The 13610-nt window shown below is 55.8% G+C and overlaps 1 protein-coding gene and 1 long non-coding RNA gene across 2 annotated transcripts in view; one reads left to right on the top strand and one right to left on the bottom strand.

Moving 5' to 3' along the window:
• The window catches only part of LOC144456632 (uncharacterized), a 469008-nt gene that overhangs the window by 97167 nt on the left and 358231 nt on the right, over positions 1-13610 (top strand). The gene's annotated exons all lie outside the window — the stretch shown is intronic.
• MMP11 (matrix metallopeptidase 11) lies at positions 2919-13136 on the bottom strand. The gene is given in 9 exon segments (XM_020977631.2): positions 2919-4890; positions 5325-5535; positions 5537-5583; positions 6675-6879; positions 6971-7260; positions 7512-7645; positions 8162-8305; positions 8967-9187; positions 12922-13136. Coding segments are annotated over 9 exon segments (1521 nt in total). The 5' UTR covers positions 13045-13136; the 3' UTR covers positions 2919-4744.

Below are 13610 nucleotides of genomic sequence, written 5' to 3'. Positions count from 1 at the left end.
CCCCAGTTGGCTTAGAATGAATGTAAATAGCAATTGTTTCTGTTTCCCCCTCCCCTCCCAGATCTTTTTTTTTCTTTTCTTTTTTTAAGAGGCCATTCTCTACCTCATTTCTTACCTAGCCTTCATCACTGAATGGGCTTTGCCTCAGTCAAACTGAGACCTGTTAAAGACCTTAGCTTAAAAAGCCCAAGGTCTCCCACTACATTCTGGGCCATCTCCAGTTGCCCAAAGTGACATCTGGCCACTGGACCCAGATGGCTCCGGAGGAGAAAGTGAAGCTGGTGACTTTGCACAGCCCTCCTTCACTTAAATCCAATTGACTTGTACGTGCTGGCATCACCTCTCTGATGTCACGGTCCTCTTCCAGAGAGGACAGACAGCAAAATCACCTTTAAAACAAGTGTTGTTGAGAGGATCAGATGAGATCATATTTGTAAAGTGCTTTGTTAACCTTCAGGCACTCTCAAAATTATTAGAAATCTATTCTTGCTTAGATTTCTGGATAAAATTATCATCAATGTCGATGGCCTTCCCAGTGTCCACCTTTCATTTCCAATCACTTGTTCAGTGGTTCTGGGGGAGACATTTCAGTAGCCTACCAGATTTCCTTTTTCTAGAGTTTTTTACTCTTTCTCTGCTGAGACTCTGATAAGCTGACTGCACAGACAGCAGCTGCCTCCGGAAAACTCCCATGGCAGGGACCTGCTTTCCTTGTCCATTCAAATAGGACCTCTTTTCACATCTTACCATGAGAGCAGCAATGGATGGGGAGGTGCCTGCTGGGCATGAGCCAGTGAGGAGCGCCAAGGAAGGACAATGGGAATTAAAAGCAATGGATGCAGGAGGAGGAGCCTGGCTGCTTCCACAAGGGCAGGAGCAAGGGAGGACATCTGGATGCCACACAGCTCCCCTGGTTGCTCCCAAGGTCAGGAGTGGGTGGAGAAGGCAGCCAGCCCATCGGGTGACACCTTGCCTTTAGCCCATCTCATTGGAGGGAGTCTTCACATTAAGGACATCTCTGCTTGTCTCCACTTACTGGTGCACGTCATCTTTCCAGACAGAACATAAGCCCATGACCCTGCTGCCTGTGCAATCTCAGTGCCCAGCAAGACACGTGACACAGTCATAGCAGACACAGGGTCTCTTCGTTGGCTGCATGACTTGTATGCTACTCTCCCTGTGCCAATGCCTTATCCTTTGTCCTCTCACCAAGCCCACCTGGCGAGTCCCCAACCCTGCCCAACCTGGGCTTCCTCTGCTCTGACACTCGTGTTGCTGAAGGCGGGCCGGGGGGTTGTTATCTCATGTGTTTGGGGCCTTCAGAATGGAATAGACTCCCGCCTGTGCCAGCAAGTTCCTTCCCTTCCAGCTGGGGACCTCCCCTTCTACTTTAGGGAGATGCCATGTGGCAAGAGGTGCTTGTTCCAGGCTCCAAAGCTCCTCACCCATGCCATCCATTTGCATCCCCTCCTCACAGCTCCAGCCTCCATGACAGCCCCACTGCTGCCTCCTCAAGGCCGTGCCTTCTCTTTCTTCCTCATCTCCCACCTCTCTCTATCCACTGGTTCTTTCCCTGCTGCCTCCAAAGAGGCCCAGGTCTCCAGACTTAAAGTGTCCTCATTGAACCACCACTCCCATCCTTAGTTCTCTTCCCTGTCACTGTCAACTCCCAGAGGATGGCTGCCTTCATCTCTTCTCTCACCACCTCAGTTCCCCACACTCACCTCCAAGGTTACTAAAGGTCTCCCCAATGGCTAAGCCCAAAGACCTCTTGCCAGCCCTCCCCCTCAGTCTCCCTGCAGTCACTAATGTGGCCACTCCTGCCCTTGTCAGGGACACCACTCCTCATTGGCTTCCATGGGCCTGTCTTCCTACTCCTGTCTGATGGATCCATTAATGGGTTGGACCAGGCTCAGGGTGGGAACAACCCACTTCCTTCTCACTGCCTGTCCATAGACCCCAGGCGGCTCGTGGGAGCCAGGAAAATCTGTGGACAGTTGGCTCTTTGGTCAGGCCTTGCCAACCTGTTCTGGGGATATTGGTTTCTTGGACCCAAGTGAAGGATTTTACATTTGTTTCTCACTCACCTAAGTTGGGTCCAAGCCTTCTAGCATGTCAAGGCTGTTTGGATCCAGACTGTCATCTAGGGTATTCAGACCCTGACTCTTACACTTGAGTCTTCACTGCCCCACATCCCTGAGCAAGGCCTTCTCCACCCCCACCAAGCTTTGTTTGCTCCTGGTGAGATGGGGCTAACCCCACAACCACAGAGCTTGCTGGACTGTCATGACAAAAGCTGCTTGCTAGCCCTAATACTATGTTTAGGGCCAAACCAACTAACTTGCTGTGTGCCTGTGGACAAGTCCTCTGCCCTGCTCTGGGGGCTGGACTAAATGACTTCAAAATTCTCAGTCTCGTGCTCTTTGTCCAAAAGGGAATCCAGGGCCCCAACCTTTGGAGGCTGTGCACGCTGGAGTTTGGGCCAATGGTGGCATTCCTGAGATGGCCAATGGACAGAATAATAAGAAAAACTGACATTTCTACCAAAGGTACATTTCAGTCATTATCTCACAAAGACCCTGTGAGGTAGGAATGCCAACTACATTTTACAGATGAGGGTGAGCCCTGAAGCTCAGAGAGGTTTTGCTCAGGGATTTGCCTGAGGCCACACAGCTAAGTAAAGGTCTAAGACATCATTTGAACTCAAGACTCCAAGACCCCTCCTCCATCCAATGTTCCCCTGCCTTTCCTAACATCAGCAGGGAGCTGAGTTCAAATCCCACCCTTTCAAACCTGGCACTGATTGTGTGGCTGCAGGCAATCCATTGTGTTCTGGCTCTGGGTCATCAGTGAGAAAGGCAGCAGAGACCCACCCAGAAAGGAAGCTCAGGTAATTTCCAAGGAGGAGGCCAGACAGGTCCAGTAGAAAACAGGCCGTGTTTAATCATCAAATGGACGGCCCACTGATACAAAAGACACTTTTCATACTGTACACAGTTAGCACTTCTTTGGCAGAGAGGGCAGAGGAAAGGCCCCCGAGGCCTACCCCATCATAGTGGAAGGGTACCCAGCCAGGGCACTCTACAGCTGGCTCCATCTGCCCTGGGGCCCAAGCTCTGAGCCGGACACACTTCCTTCTCAGACTCCCAGCTGCCTGTTTCCAGGCCCTGAGGGCCTAATGGAGGGAGAGCAGAGTCAGGTTTCCCTTAAAGGCAGCCCTGTTGGGCCTGGCCCTCTTAAGCATCAGGCCCAGGCCTTGTGAGCATGTCAAGACTTAAGGGAACTTTTATGAGTCTAGGGGCTGGCTGTCCCAGACTGGCCGGGTAAGCCTACAAGGACCAGACTTGGCATGAGGAGGAGGCTTGCCTTGAGCTCTGCCTCTGGGGACTGTTGTCCCTTGGAGCCCATACCTCAAGCAGGCCTGTGGACACTAGGTTGAGGTTAGGGAAGGAAGACACCCTTGTACCTCAGGATAGAAGGCAGTATTTGCATGCAAGAGATTGCTTTCTCCAGACTGGATACAAGGGCCACCCTTTCTGCCCACCACCCCTCCCTCTCTTCTGTGGATGGGGACTCTGAGGGGGAGCCAGACTAGAGGGGAAACACAGGGGAGGCATTCCTGGGCTGGGGGACTGGCCAGGCATCTCTCCTACCATGAAAAGGGTGAGCCAACATCCCCGCGAAGGGCCAGCCCAGCATCCTGGGAAGTAGGACAGGTCAGTGGGACTTGGGGTTGCCAGGAAGGCTGGGACAAGGAGCAGGAAGAAAGGAGGAAAAGGAGGAATTGGGAAGGCCAGGTGTTGGTAGCAACTCCCTGCTAAAGGGGCCTGACTGAGAGCGGAATGCCAAAAGGCCCACTGTCTGCCTGGATGTGTCTTCAGGATTTGACCAGGAATGTCCCGAGATGCCTGGGGTGCCAGGAGGGGCTAGAAAGTACAGCCAGCTGTAAAGCACACTGGTGGGCAGGAGGTCGAATAAAACCCAGGCCTACAGTAAGGCCCGAAGGTGGATAGCATGCAAGAGCAAGGGGACATCCCAATAGGTGAGGGGCCACGTCCTGCCTCCTGAGATCACTGAGAGTGGATGGGATGAGCCTGCCCACCTCAACTGGGATCCATGGCTTGGGACGGACATGCCCCATTCAGAAGAAACAGCTTAGGGAGAAAGGAGAGGCTTCCGAGTGGGAAGGTGTGGATAGAGGGTAGAAAGAAATTATGTATTCAACGCTCCCCGGGAGAGTGGGTGGCAAAGGACTCTGGGGGAAGGGTAAGCCACCTCCATGGCCTTCCATGATGTCCCCCTGGGAACAGCAGTCAGTCCAGGGGGAGAGGCAGTTCTTCAGTGTGGAGCAGGTTCTGAGAATCCAAAGAGAACTGACACCTAGGAGGAGTCCCCAGGGGGCAGGGTATCCCAGCTGAGATTCTGAAAGGATGTATCTGGACAATGACAGAGAAGGCAGGGTTCAGAACTGACAGTGTAGGCCACAACCAGAATAGCCTGGAGTCTCTCTGCCTCCAAACACATGGACTCTCAGGCTACGAGACTCCCTAGGCCTGCATGAAAGCCCAGCTGGCAGCCAGCTGCCTCCAGCTGAGGGCATGGGGGAGCCTGAGCCCAGCTAGTTCATCCCAGAGCCTTCATTTCCATCCCTGAATAAATAGTGCTGCCTGGTTCAGGGTCATCCCCATGGGAGGCCGGCTCCCAAAGAAGGTTTGGGGGAATGCAAGGCCTCCAAGGCCAGTGCTTAGAGGAAGGCATTGGAGGGAAGGGTGACAGGTGCAGCACAGCTGAAGAAGTCCTGGCCAATGAGGCGCGGGAAGCCCTCCAAGACTCTCACTTTTACTGGGTCAAACTTCCAGTATTGGCGACCATGGAGGAAGTAGGCATAACCTAGAAGGAAAGGTGGGGGAGGGGTCAGTGAGAGGGATGGGCCCCGGCACCCCAAGGGGCATTTAGCTTGCTCCTCCCAGGCCTGCATCTGGCACAGTGTAGCCTCCTTGAAGGCTCAAAGGGGACATGAGAGCTGTTTCCACATGTATGAATCAAGGGCTGCCATGTCTAGGAGGGCTTAATCTTATTCTGTTGTTTTGTTTTGTTTTGCAAGGCAATTGCGGTTAAGTGACTTGCCCAGGGTCACACAGCTAATAAGTGTCAAGTATCTGGTCTGAGACTAGATTTGAACTCGGGTCCTCCTGACTCCAGGGCCAGTGCTGTATCCACAGGCTTAATCTTATTCTGCCTGGCCCAAGGGGAAGAAGGAGCAATGAGTTTGAAGGATCCTCCCCAGCCCAATGGGCACTTCTCTTCCCGTAGCCCAAACCCACCATGGCTGTCTTGGAAGGCAGCACTGATCTCAGAGGGTACTCCCCGCCAGTCAGTGGTCCTTCTCGGGGAAAGGCCATCAACACGCCGTGTGCTGGCATGGAAACGCCAATAACTGCCCCCATGGAAGAAGTAGATTTTGTTCTTCCCTGTCCCCCACACCAGTGCTGCATGGATGGCTGAGGTTGTTAGACCAAGGTCAGAGAGTGGCGCTTGGGCCCAGGACACGCTGCTCTCCAGCATACACCCAATATTGAGGGCCTGGGCAAAAGACCAGAGGGGAAATGTTCAGGGCAGGGGGCACTGGGAGCTCCTCCCTTCAGAGAGGCTGTGGGCACCATCCTGAGGCAGGGCAGGCCCCCAAACAATCCCTCTGTGGGAAAGCACAGAGGGAGATGAGCCTGGGAAGTGAGAAGCTTGAGGTACCGAAGCAGATGGAGACAGGGAGAGGCATGCTGAGAGCAGGGGCTGGGCATCTCCCTGCCAGAGTAGGGAGGAGGAGGTCCCTTCCATTGCCCTGTCATGAACAAGAGGAGGAGCCTCTACTCTCCAGGCACTTCAGCTGGAGGTATGTGGGCCCATCCCAAGGGGATAAGGTGAGCATGGGCCCAGGAGTGGAAGGAAGGAGGGAGGGAGGGAGAGGGGAGGAAGGGAGGAGGAGGGAGGGAGAAAAGGAAGGAAGGAGGGAGAAAGGAAAGAAGGAGGGAGGGAGGAAATGAGGGAGAAGGGAGGGAGGGAGAAAGGAAAAAAGGAGGGAGGGATGGGGGTGGAAGGGAAGGAGGGAGGAGGGAGGGAGAAAAAGGAGGAGGGAAGGAGGGAGAAAGGAAAGAGGGAGTAAGGGAGGAGGGAGGGAGGGAGAGAGGAAGGAAACAAGCCCTTGTTAGGTACTTACTGGGGCCCTGTGGCTAAGTACTCTTTACAATTATGATCTCAGTGGATCCTCACAGCAGTCCTAGGAGGGACGGATGGTTATTTTCCCCATTTTACAGCTGAAGACACTGAGGCACAGAGCTGAAGTGGGCAGGGGCCCAGGCTCCCACAATAAACTTGACCTCAGGTCCTGATGACTCCAGGCTAAGGACTGTTAGGCTCCATGGTCCACAGTGGCCCTGGCTGCCTCCTTTTCTGGCAGCTTACAACCTGTGGCCATTCTCTCTTCTCTAAGTCTCTTATCTCCTTGAATCTTCCCCACTGTCCCTCTCACCCACTCCCATCACCTCTGCCCCCAGCCCCTGCTCTCCCATAGCTCAGTCAGCCTGGGAACTTGCATGGGCAGCTGCCTGCCCGTGGAACACACCATCAGGCCCTGGCCCCATCCTCAGCCCCTTCCTGACCACCCTACTGAGCCTCACCCTGGAAAAACCAGATGTTGCCCTGTGGATCCTCAAAGGCCGCATCAAGGCTGGTGGGCAGGCCGTGCCAGTGGCGAGAAGCCAGGGCTGGGTAGCCGGGCTGCAGCTGCCCGGCCCTCAGCCTCCAGACAAAGCCCGACTTGAAAAAGAACAGTTCTCCTCGGATGGTGGCTGCAGCATCAAAGTCTGTGTCGCAGGCATCTGGCTGCAAGGGGGACATTGAGGCAGGATTGCGGGGGAGGCATTCGCACTGGCGAGCAGTGGCATTGGGGCTGGGTAGGCAGCCAGGGCCTCACCTCCAAGGAGATCTCGTTGGTGTCTATGTCACCTGGCTGGGGAGGGGGAGGCACTTTGGGGTGGGGCCTGGTGGGGCCTGGAGCTGGAGGGGCCAGGCCCGGGTGGGGCTCTGGGCTGGGCACAAGCCGCCGTCCATAGAGGTGCTGGATCCCCTGCTGGTCATCTGGGCTCAGGCTCAGAGGGTAGCGGAAGGTATAGAAAGGGGACATCAAAGCCTTGGCTTCGTTTGAGTGCTGGAGGCCCAGCACGTGGCCAAACTCATGGGCAGCCACCTGGAGCAAGTCTGTGCCTGGCAGGGATGGACAGAAGCAGGCACAGGAGCTTGCAATCTTGGGGCCTTGATACCCTAGCACCCAGCCTGGAGGCAGGGATCCCCATCCAGGGGACAGCCAGTCATCTGCCCCATCTCAGTTCCCCCAGGCCTAGCCCCCACCCATCCTGCCTTATTTTCCCCCAGCCTCACCATGCATCTTGCCTCTGATTCTCCCAGCCTCACCATCTTGCCCTGCTTCCATTTCCCCCTGCCCAAGGCTCTCATACCCAGGTTATTCCCAATGGTCCAGGTCTCATCGTAGTCAAAGTGCACATCCCCCTCCCGGTGGGTCTTGGGGAAGAAGGCATGAGCCAAAATGCCTCCAGGTCCATCAAAAGGCAGATTGTCTCCATGCCAGTACCTGAGGAGAAGCTGAGGTCAGGAGGCTCTGCTCAGCTACCTCTGGCCTGGGACATTGACAGGTGATTCATTTCTGTAGCCTAATCAGGAACCAGGGGCCCCGGAGTGGTTCCCCCACCCCCACCACTGGGGTCAGGAAGAAGGGTGACCTCTGGCCTCCAAGTGCAGTTCTTGGGTTCTAGTCTCTCTGGGTATGTGACCTTAGACAGGTCTCTAGTCCTGTGAAAGTGGGATTCTCCCCCTGCCTCCACCTCCTTAGAGCTGTCACTGTGACCAGCTCAGTGACTTAGACTTGCCTCCCTGTTCAGTGCCAGGGCCACCCCACAGAGCCCTAGGGAGCTTCAGTGACTCACCCAAGGTTCTCCTGGGCACATTCAAGACCTGGCAGCCACTGGAAGCCAGGTGTCCTGGTCCTCATTTCCAGGACAGGTTTTCGGGATCCTCAGCACACATGACATAGAGCCAACCTAAGGCTAGGGGTGGCACCAGGGCCCCTGCCCCTACACTGGGCGCTTACCTGGTGAAGTCAATCATGATATCTGCCCTGCCTTCTTGCACCTCCGTGAAGGTAAGTGGGGTCACATTGCTCCATACCCGTAAGGCCTCGGCCATCATCTGCTGTACTTGCTCCTTGACCAGCTGCCAGGGGAACCGCATGATTCTGGACAACATTGGAAGACATATTGGGGCTGGACCACGAGTCAGAACCCCCCAACTCCAATCATGTCCAGGAAGGAAGGAGGGAGGGAGGAGGGAAGGGAGGGAAAAGGAAGGAAGGAGGGAGGGAGGGAGGGATGGGGGAGGAAGGGAAGGAGGGAGGAGGGAAGGAAAGAAATGAGCATTCATTAAGTGCCAACTGTGTGCCAGCCTCTATGCTAAGAGCTTTTACAAATGTCTCATCTGAACATCACAACAACCCTTTGAGGCCGAGGCTATTATGAGTCCCATTTCACAGTTAAGGAAACTGATGCAAATGGAGGTTAAATGACTTGCCCAGTGTCACTCAGCTAATAAGTGTCTGAGACTGGATTTGAACTCAGGGCTTTCTGACTCCAGGCCTAGTGCTCTGTGCCCTGTAGCACCTCCAGGTGCCTATAGGAGGCCTCCAGCCTCGTCCAAATGTCTGTGCAGAAAGGCTGTGTGTGGAGGGAGACAGTATGAGACCCAGTGAAGGCTAGGCCTCCCTCCTGGCCTCTCTTCCTTATCCCCCTCTCCTGGAAGGTTACACTGGCCTCCTCCCATGCCCTCCCCAGCCTCATCTAAAGAGGAGAGGCACGTATGCCATCCCACTGCTGGGGCCTTTGGAAACACTGCCCCCCTACCTGTAGGTAAGGTTGACCTTCTCCCAGCGCCCACCAGACAGCACAAAGCGTTTTTGCCGGTTCTGGAGGCGCAATCTGTGAGGCAGGTTGGGCACACCGCAGCGGGGGCGGCCCTGAGCTGTGGCCCACCGAGGAGCATCCTGCATGGGAAGGATTGGCTTGGAGGCTGCAGCCTGGGGGCCAGCCTCAAGCCAGGATCCATCCTCCTTGAGTGCTGAGTCCTGCATAGAGAGCAGAGGAGCCTCAGAACCCTCCTCCTCCCAGGTGAGTGCCCCTTGCCCTCCCAGCTGCCCTGGGCTGGATCTCAATCCCAGCTCTCACTCCAGCAAAATCACCCCTTCCTCACTCACCAGCTCTCTGAATCCCTCTCATAATCTGTTCAACCCAATAAACCTTAATCACTCCCTGCTGTGGGCAGGGCTCAGCACCCAGCCACAGAGATGCAAGTTAGCCAGGACCTGCCCTTGAGGAGCTTCCATTCCACCAGAGGTCAGGACTGGGTCGCCCTCCCACAGACTAGATATGGCTGCCTCATAATTAAAAGGCTATCAGTATTTTGAGAGATTGGCTGGTTAACTGTTCTCCCGGAGATCCTCCTGCCTGTCAGAGGGAAAGAAAGACTGAGCAAGTAATAGAGAGAAAGAGGAGGCAGGTAAATTTCCTGAGAGCTCATCTTGTGAGCAGATTCTAAGAGAATCCTTGAATCTTCCCAAGAAGGTTGATAGATAGAACTGTATTACACAAGGCAAAGGGAAGCAGCTCAGGGTTGGGTTCAGGACCTTGCTCACAGCTGAAACATTGTAAACCATCATGTACAGCTGTCTTTGACTACTTGCTACAATGTTAGTAAATTGTAGCATCAGTAACTTTGACTGTTAATTTAAGCCTGGGAAAGGAGATAGACATAGAGAGTAAGTAATTGCATTCTTTAAGGGAAAGAAGTTTCTCCAGTTTTGAAAATAAATAATCTTTAATAAACTGGGGGTGGGGGCTCAGAGCTAATTGTTTAATGAGAAGATGTTTTGGTAACCAATAAGAACACACCTGCGGGTTACCTTGGGACTCAAGGTGATAGGAGTGGATGTAGTTTGCTCTAAAGCCCTGCCACGCAGAAGTGAGGACACAAGAGCAGACAAATAGTGAGAGCTCTTCCCAAAAGAAATGGACTGCCTTCCCTAAGTGGTGGGCTCCTCTCACTGAAGCTGGGTAGCCACGTGTCCTCAAAGTTGTTGAGGGGATCCGTGTGAAGGGAAGAGTTGGGACAGATGCTTTCGAGGTCCCTATCGATTCTGAGGATCAGAAATTCTATGTGTAAATTTGTATGCCCTAAGAAAACACCATAATTGGGATGGGGAAATCCTGAAAGACTTCTTGGAGGAGGCTCCAAGGACCATGGACCCAAACACAAATAAATAGGTTAGGAGGGTGGAGATGGGTAGAGGCATTCTAGGTGAAGGCCAACCTGTGGTGGCTGGAGAGTAGGGAGTAGAAATGGGGATGCTATGGCCAGAAGGAAGGAGAACCCTGTATCTATTATATCCCTTTGTCAAAGTGAAAGCACCACATAACCACCAATGGAAGCTACTGGAGTCACTCACCAGTGCTTTCTTTATTGCTATGGCTGGAGGGCACCCCAGGAGTACTCAAGTACAACTCTCTTTTTATAGGAGGGGAAACTGAGTCCCAGAGGGAGATGGGATCTGCCTAGAGCCACACAGTGGTGAAGCTGGGTCCTCTGCCCTAGGGTCTGCCTGCCTGCCCAGCCAGAAGTCACCCCCAAGCCCTGGCCCTCACTTTCCATTGCCCAACTACACCACTCAGGCTACCATCACACTACTGCAGAAGCCCCTCAGGGGCTTCCAGCCTGGGCTGCCAAACCAGCATCTGCTGGCCAGCTGCCCATCTACCTGGAGGCCCCTTTATACCCTACACTGAGTGACAGGGGAGCTGAATGTTAGATGGCCACGTGAACACAGAACAGGATACAATCCTCCTCCAGCCCTGGCCCATGGCATGGTCTCCCCTGGCTTGGGGTTTCCTGCTGTAGCTGAGTGGGACCACTCTATGGTTCAGCCTTCCTACCTGAAGAGAGGAGACCAGGTCCCTTGGTCAGACAGGCAGCTTGGCTGTGATGGGGGAGCATACCCAGGCAGGAGCCAGGATGCTCACAGAACACATTCCTTCTCCTTTGAAGATCTCAGTTTTCCCTCTGGGAAGCAGAATGGCTTGCCATACCTGGCTTCCCAAATGATTTCTTGGACCTAAGCATGTCTCAGGAATGAGGATACCCCCCCTCCTTGCCCCCACACCTATGCCTGGTAACTCCTGCCCAGCATTCAAAGCCCATCAGGGAGGCCCTGCAAGTAAGTCTACACCAATTGTACAGATGAGGAAACTGAGGCTGTGAGAGCAGACATGACTTACTTCAGGTCATACAGGGAACACATGACAGGGTCAGGATTCAGACCTAGGTCTGTTGGTACCAGATCTAGCCCTGGTAGGAATCCATCCAAGGCAAGCTGGGGTCACCCACAATAGAACAGGCCTGCCCCAAGGGCCTCCTGGGATGACCTCTGGAACCCTACCCCCATCACCTTCCCACTTCTGCCACCCTGGCATGAAGCTGGGCTGGGGCACAGTGCCTCCTGGAGTGCCACCCCCCCCAACTTAGCCAGAGGGTTTCTTGGCTACCTCTTTATAGTGTGTGTCTTTTGGGGGGGGCAGGGGCACGATAGTGAGCTGGCCCTCTCTCCACCTCCCTCATCCTTGGCTGGCCACACCAGACTGAAAGGGGAAGAATAAATATTTTCAGGCCCCTCTCACAGCATGGCAGCCTGGGATAAAGAGACCTGGAGTGAGCCCTGGAAGACCGTCAGACTGAACAGAGGAGCCAATGGTGTTGATGAAATGGAGCCTAGTTCTGGTCCTGACTTGGCCACTACCTTGCTGGGCAACCTGCAGTAGGTGTCCTCCCCTCTCTGGGCCCCACTCCCCATATTTCTAAAATGAAGAGGCTGGATCAGATGACCCATTTCTAAAGTCCTGACTAGCTGGAAATTCTTGGGTCTTCTGCTGTCTAACATCCAGTGACCAAGAAGCCTGGCACAGCTGGCCAGTGGCCCTCTCCCCAGGCTCCTGCAGGGCCCTCCTGCCAGACCCATGCTGAGCCCAAGGGGCCCCTTTTTGTCTCCTTCACTGCAAGCCCCAGCCCTCTGCTCTGCCTCTCTCTCCAAGCCTCTGTGAGGCCCTGAGGATGTCTTGCAGAGGGGGCTGCTGGAGCAGGGCCAGGCCAGCCCCGCCAGTGGACTCAGCTGGGCACCAGGACATGTGGACAGGCTCTCTTCTCTAGGGCCTTCTGTCTCAGGAGTTAGAGCAGAGACACCTGCTATAGGCCCCATGACCCTGGCGGGCTCCTAGCCCAAAGCTCGGCCACAGGCTGCCTCAATCAGCCATTGATGCTGTGGAGGCCCGGGAGGGAGAGGAGGAGGGAGAAGAGGCAGCAGCCCCAGGGCGGGCCTTTGGGGCAGGGTGGTAAAGGTAGCCCCAAGTCTCCCCCTCCCGCTCTTCTCCTTCCTGCTCCCCAAGAGCCTCCAGAAAGGGGGGAGGGGCGCTCAGAGACAAGGGCACCGAGGCAGAGAGGGAGCCGAGAGCAAAGTGAAAGGCTGCGGGAGGGGCAGGACTGAGGAGGGGGAGAGGGAAAAGGAGGAGGGGGAAGGGGAGGAGCAGGGGGCTGGGCTAGACCTAGGCAGGGAGGACACCCACAAGGGCATAGAGCAGTAAGCCGGGGCGCAGCGCCTGGGGGCCCCGGCTGGGGGATCTGGGTGCCCACCCCCAAACTGATGCGCCGCAGGAAGGAACCCTCCCATCTCACCCCTAGCCTCTCTCCCTCCCGGGGACCTGGTGGCACGGCCGAGTGGGGGCTGCGGGGGCGGAATGGGGCCGGCCTGAGACTCACAGGTAGTGGCGGGGGCGGCCGAGCCAGAACTCGGTTCAGAGACGCGAGCAGCAGCAGGAGCAGCAACAGGAGAGCTCCGGGGAGCCGGAGCAGGCGGCGGCTGTGGGCCAGGGCTGGGGCCATCCCGAGGCGGGAGCCAGGGGCCTGCGGGGCGGGCCCAGAGCCGGGGTGACTGCGGCCCTTTATAGGCTCTGCCTGTCCCGCCCCTCCGCCCTCCCCCCCCCCCAGCCCGCCGAGGTCTGGAGGCTCCCCTTCCCCCTCCCTCCCCTCCCTGCTGCTGGGGCCTAGAGGCCCCCCCTCTCCCCTGGCTCTGCCCCCCTCCCCGCCTCCCTGGTCCGGGCCTGGCCCTGCCCCCCTCCACCAGCACCCAGTCCGCCTTTTGTTCGCTCTCCCTCTCTTCCTACCCTACTCTGGGCAAGGAGGGGGAAGCCATCAGGTCGGCCTGCTCTGCCCTCTCCCCCTCCCAACTGGAGGGCACCCTACTGCAGCCCTAATCATTAACAGACATTCCCCTCCCCCCGCCCCCCACTACTGGTGGTGCCCCAGAGGTTGTAGCAGGGGAGGCCGATGGCCCAGAACCCTAGTGGGGAGAGCCAGGCTAGGGGCATAGAGCCGAGGAGGTCAAAGGCAGGGCTGAGGGGGAGAGGACTAGGGGCGCTGGGACCGGGCAATAGGCAGTCAGGGAGCAA

This window comes from Phascolarctos cinereus, unplaced genomic scaffold (assembly GCF_003287225.1).
Source record: "Phascolarctos cinereus isolate Bilbo 61053 unplaced genomic scaffold, phaCin_HiC Scaffold_4;HRSCAF=312, whole genome shotgun sequence".
NCBI classification, from domain to species: Eukaryota; Metazoa; Chordata; class Mammalia; order Diprotodontia; family Phascolarctidae; genus Phascolarctos; species Phascolarctos cinereus.
This window is presented reverse-complemented; position numbering and strand designations above follow the sequence as displayed.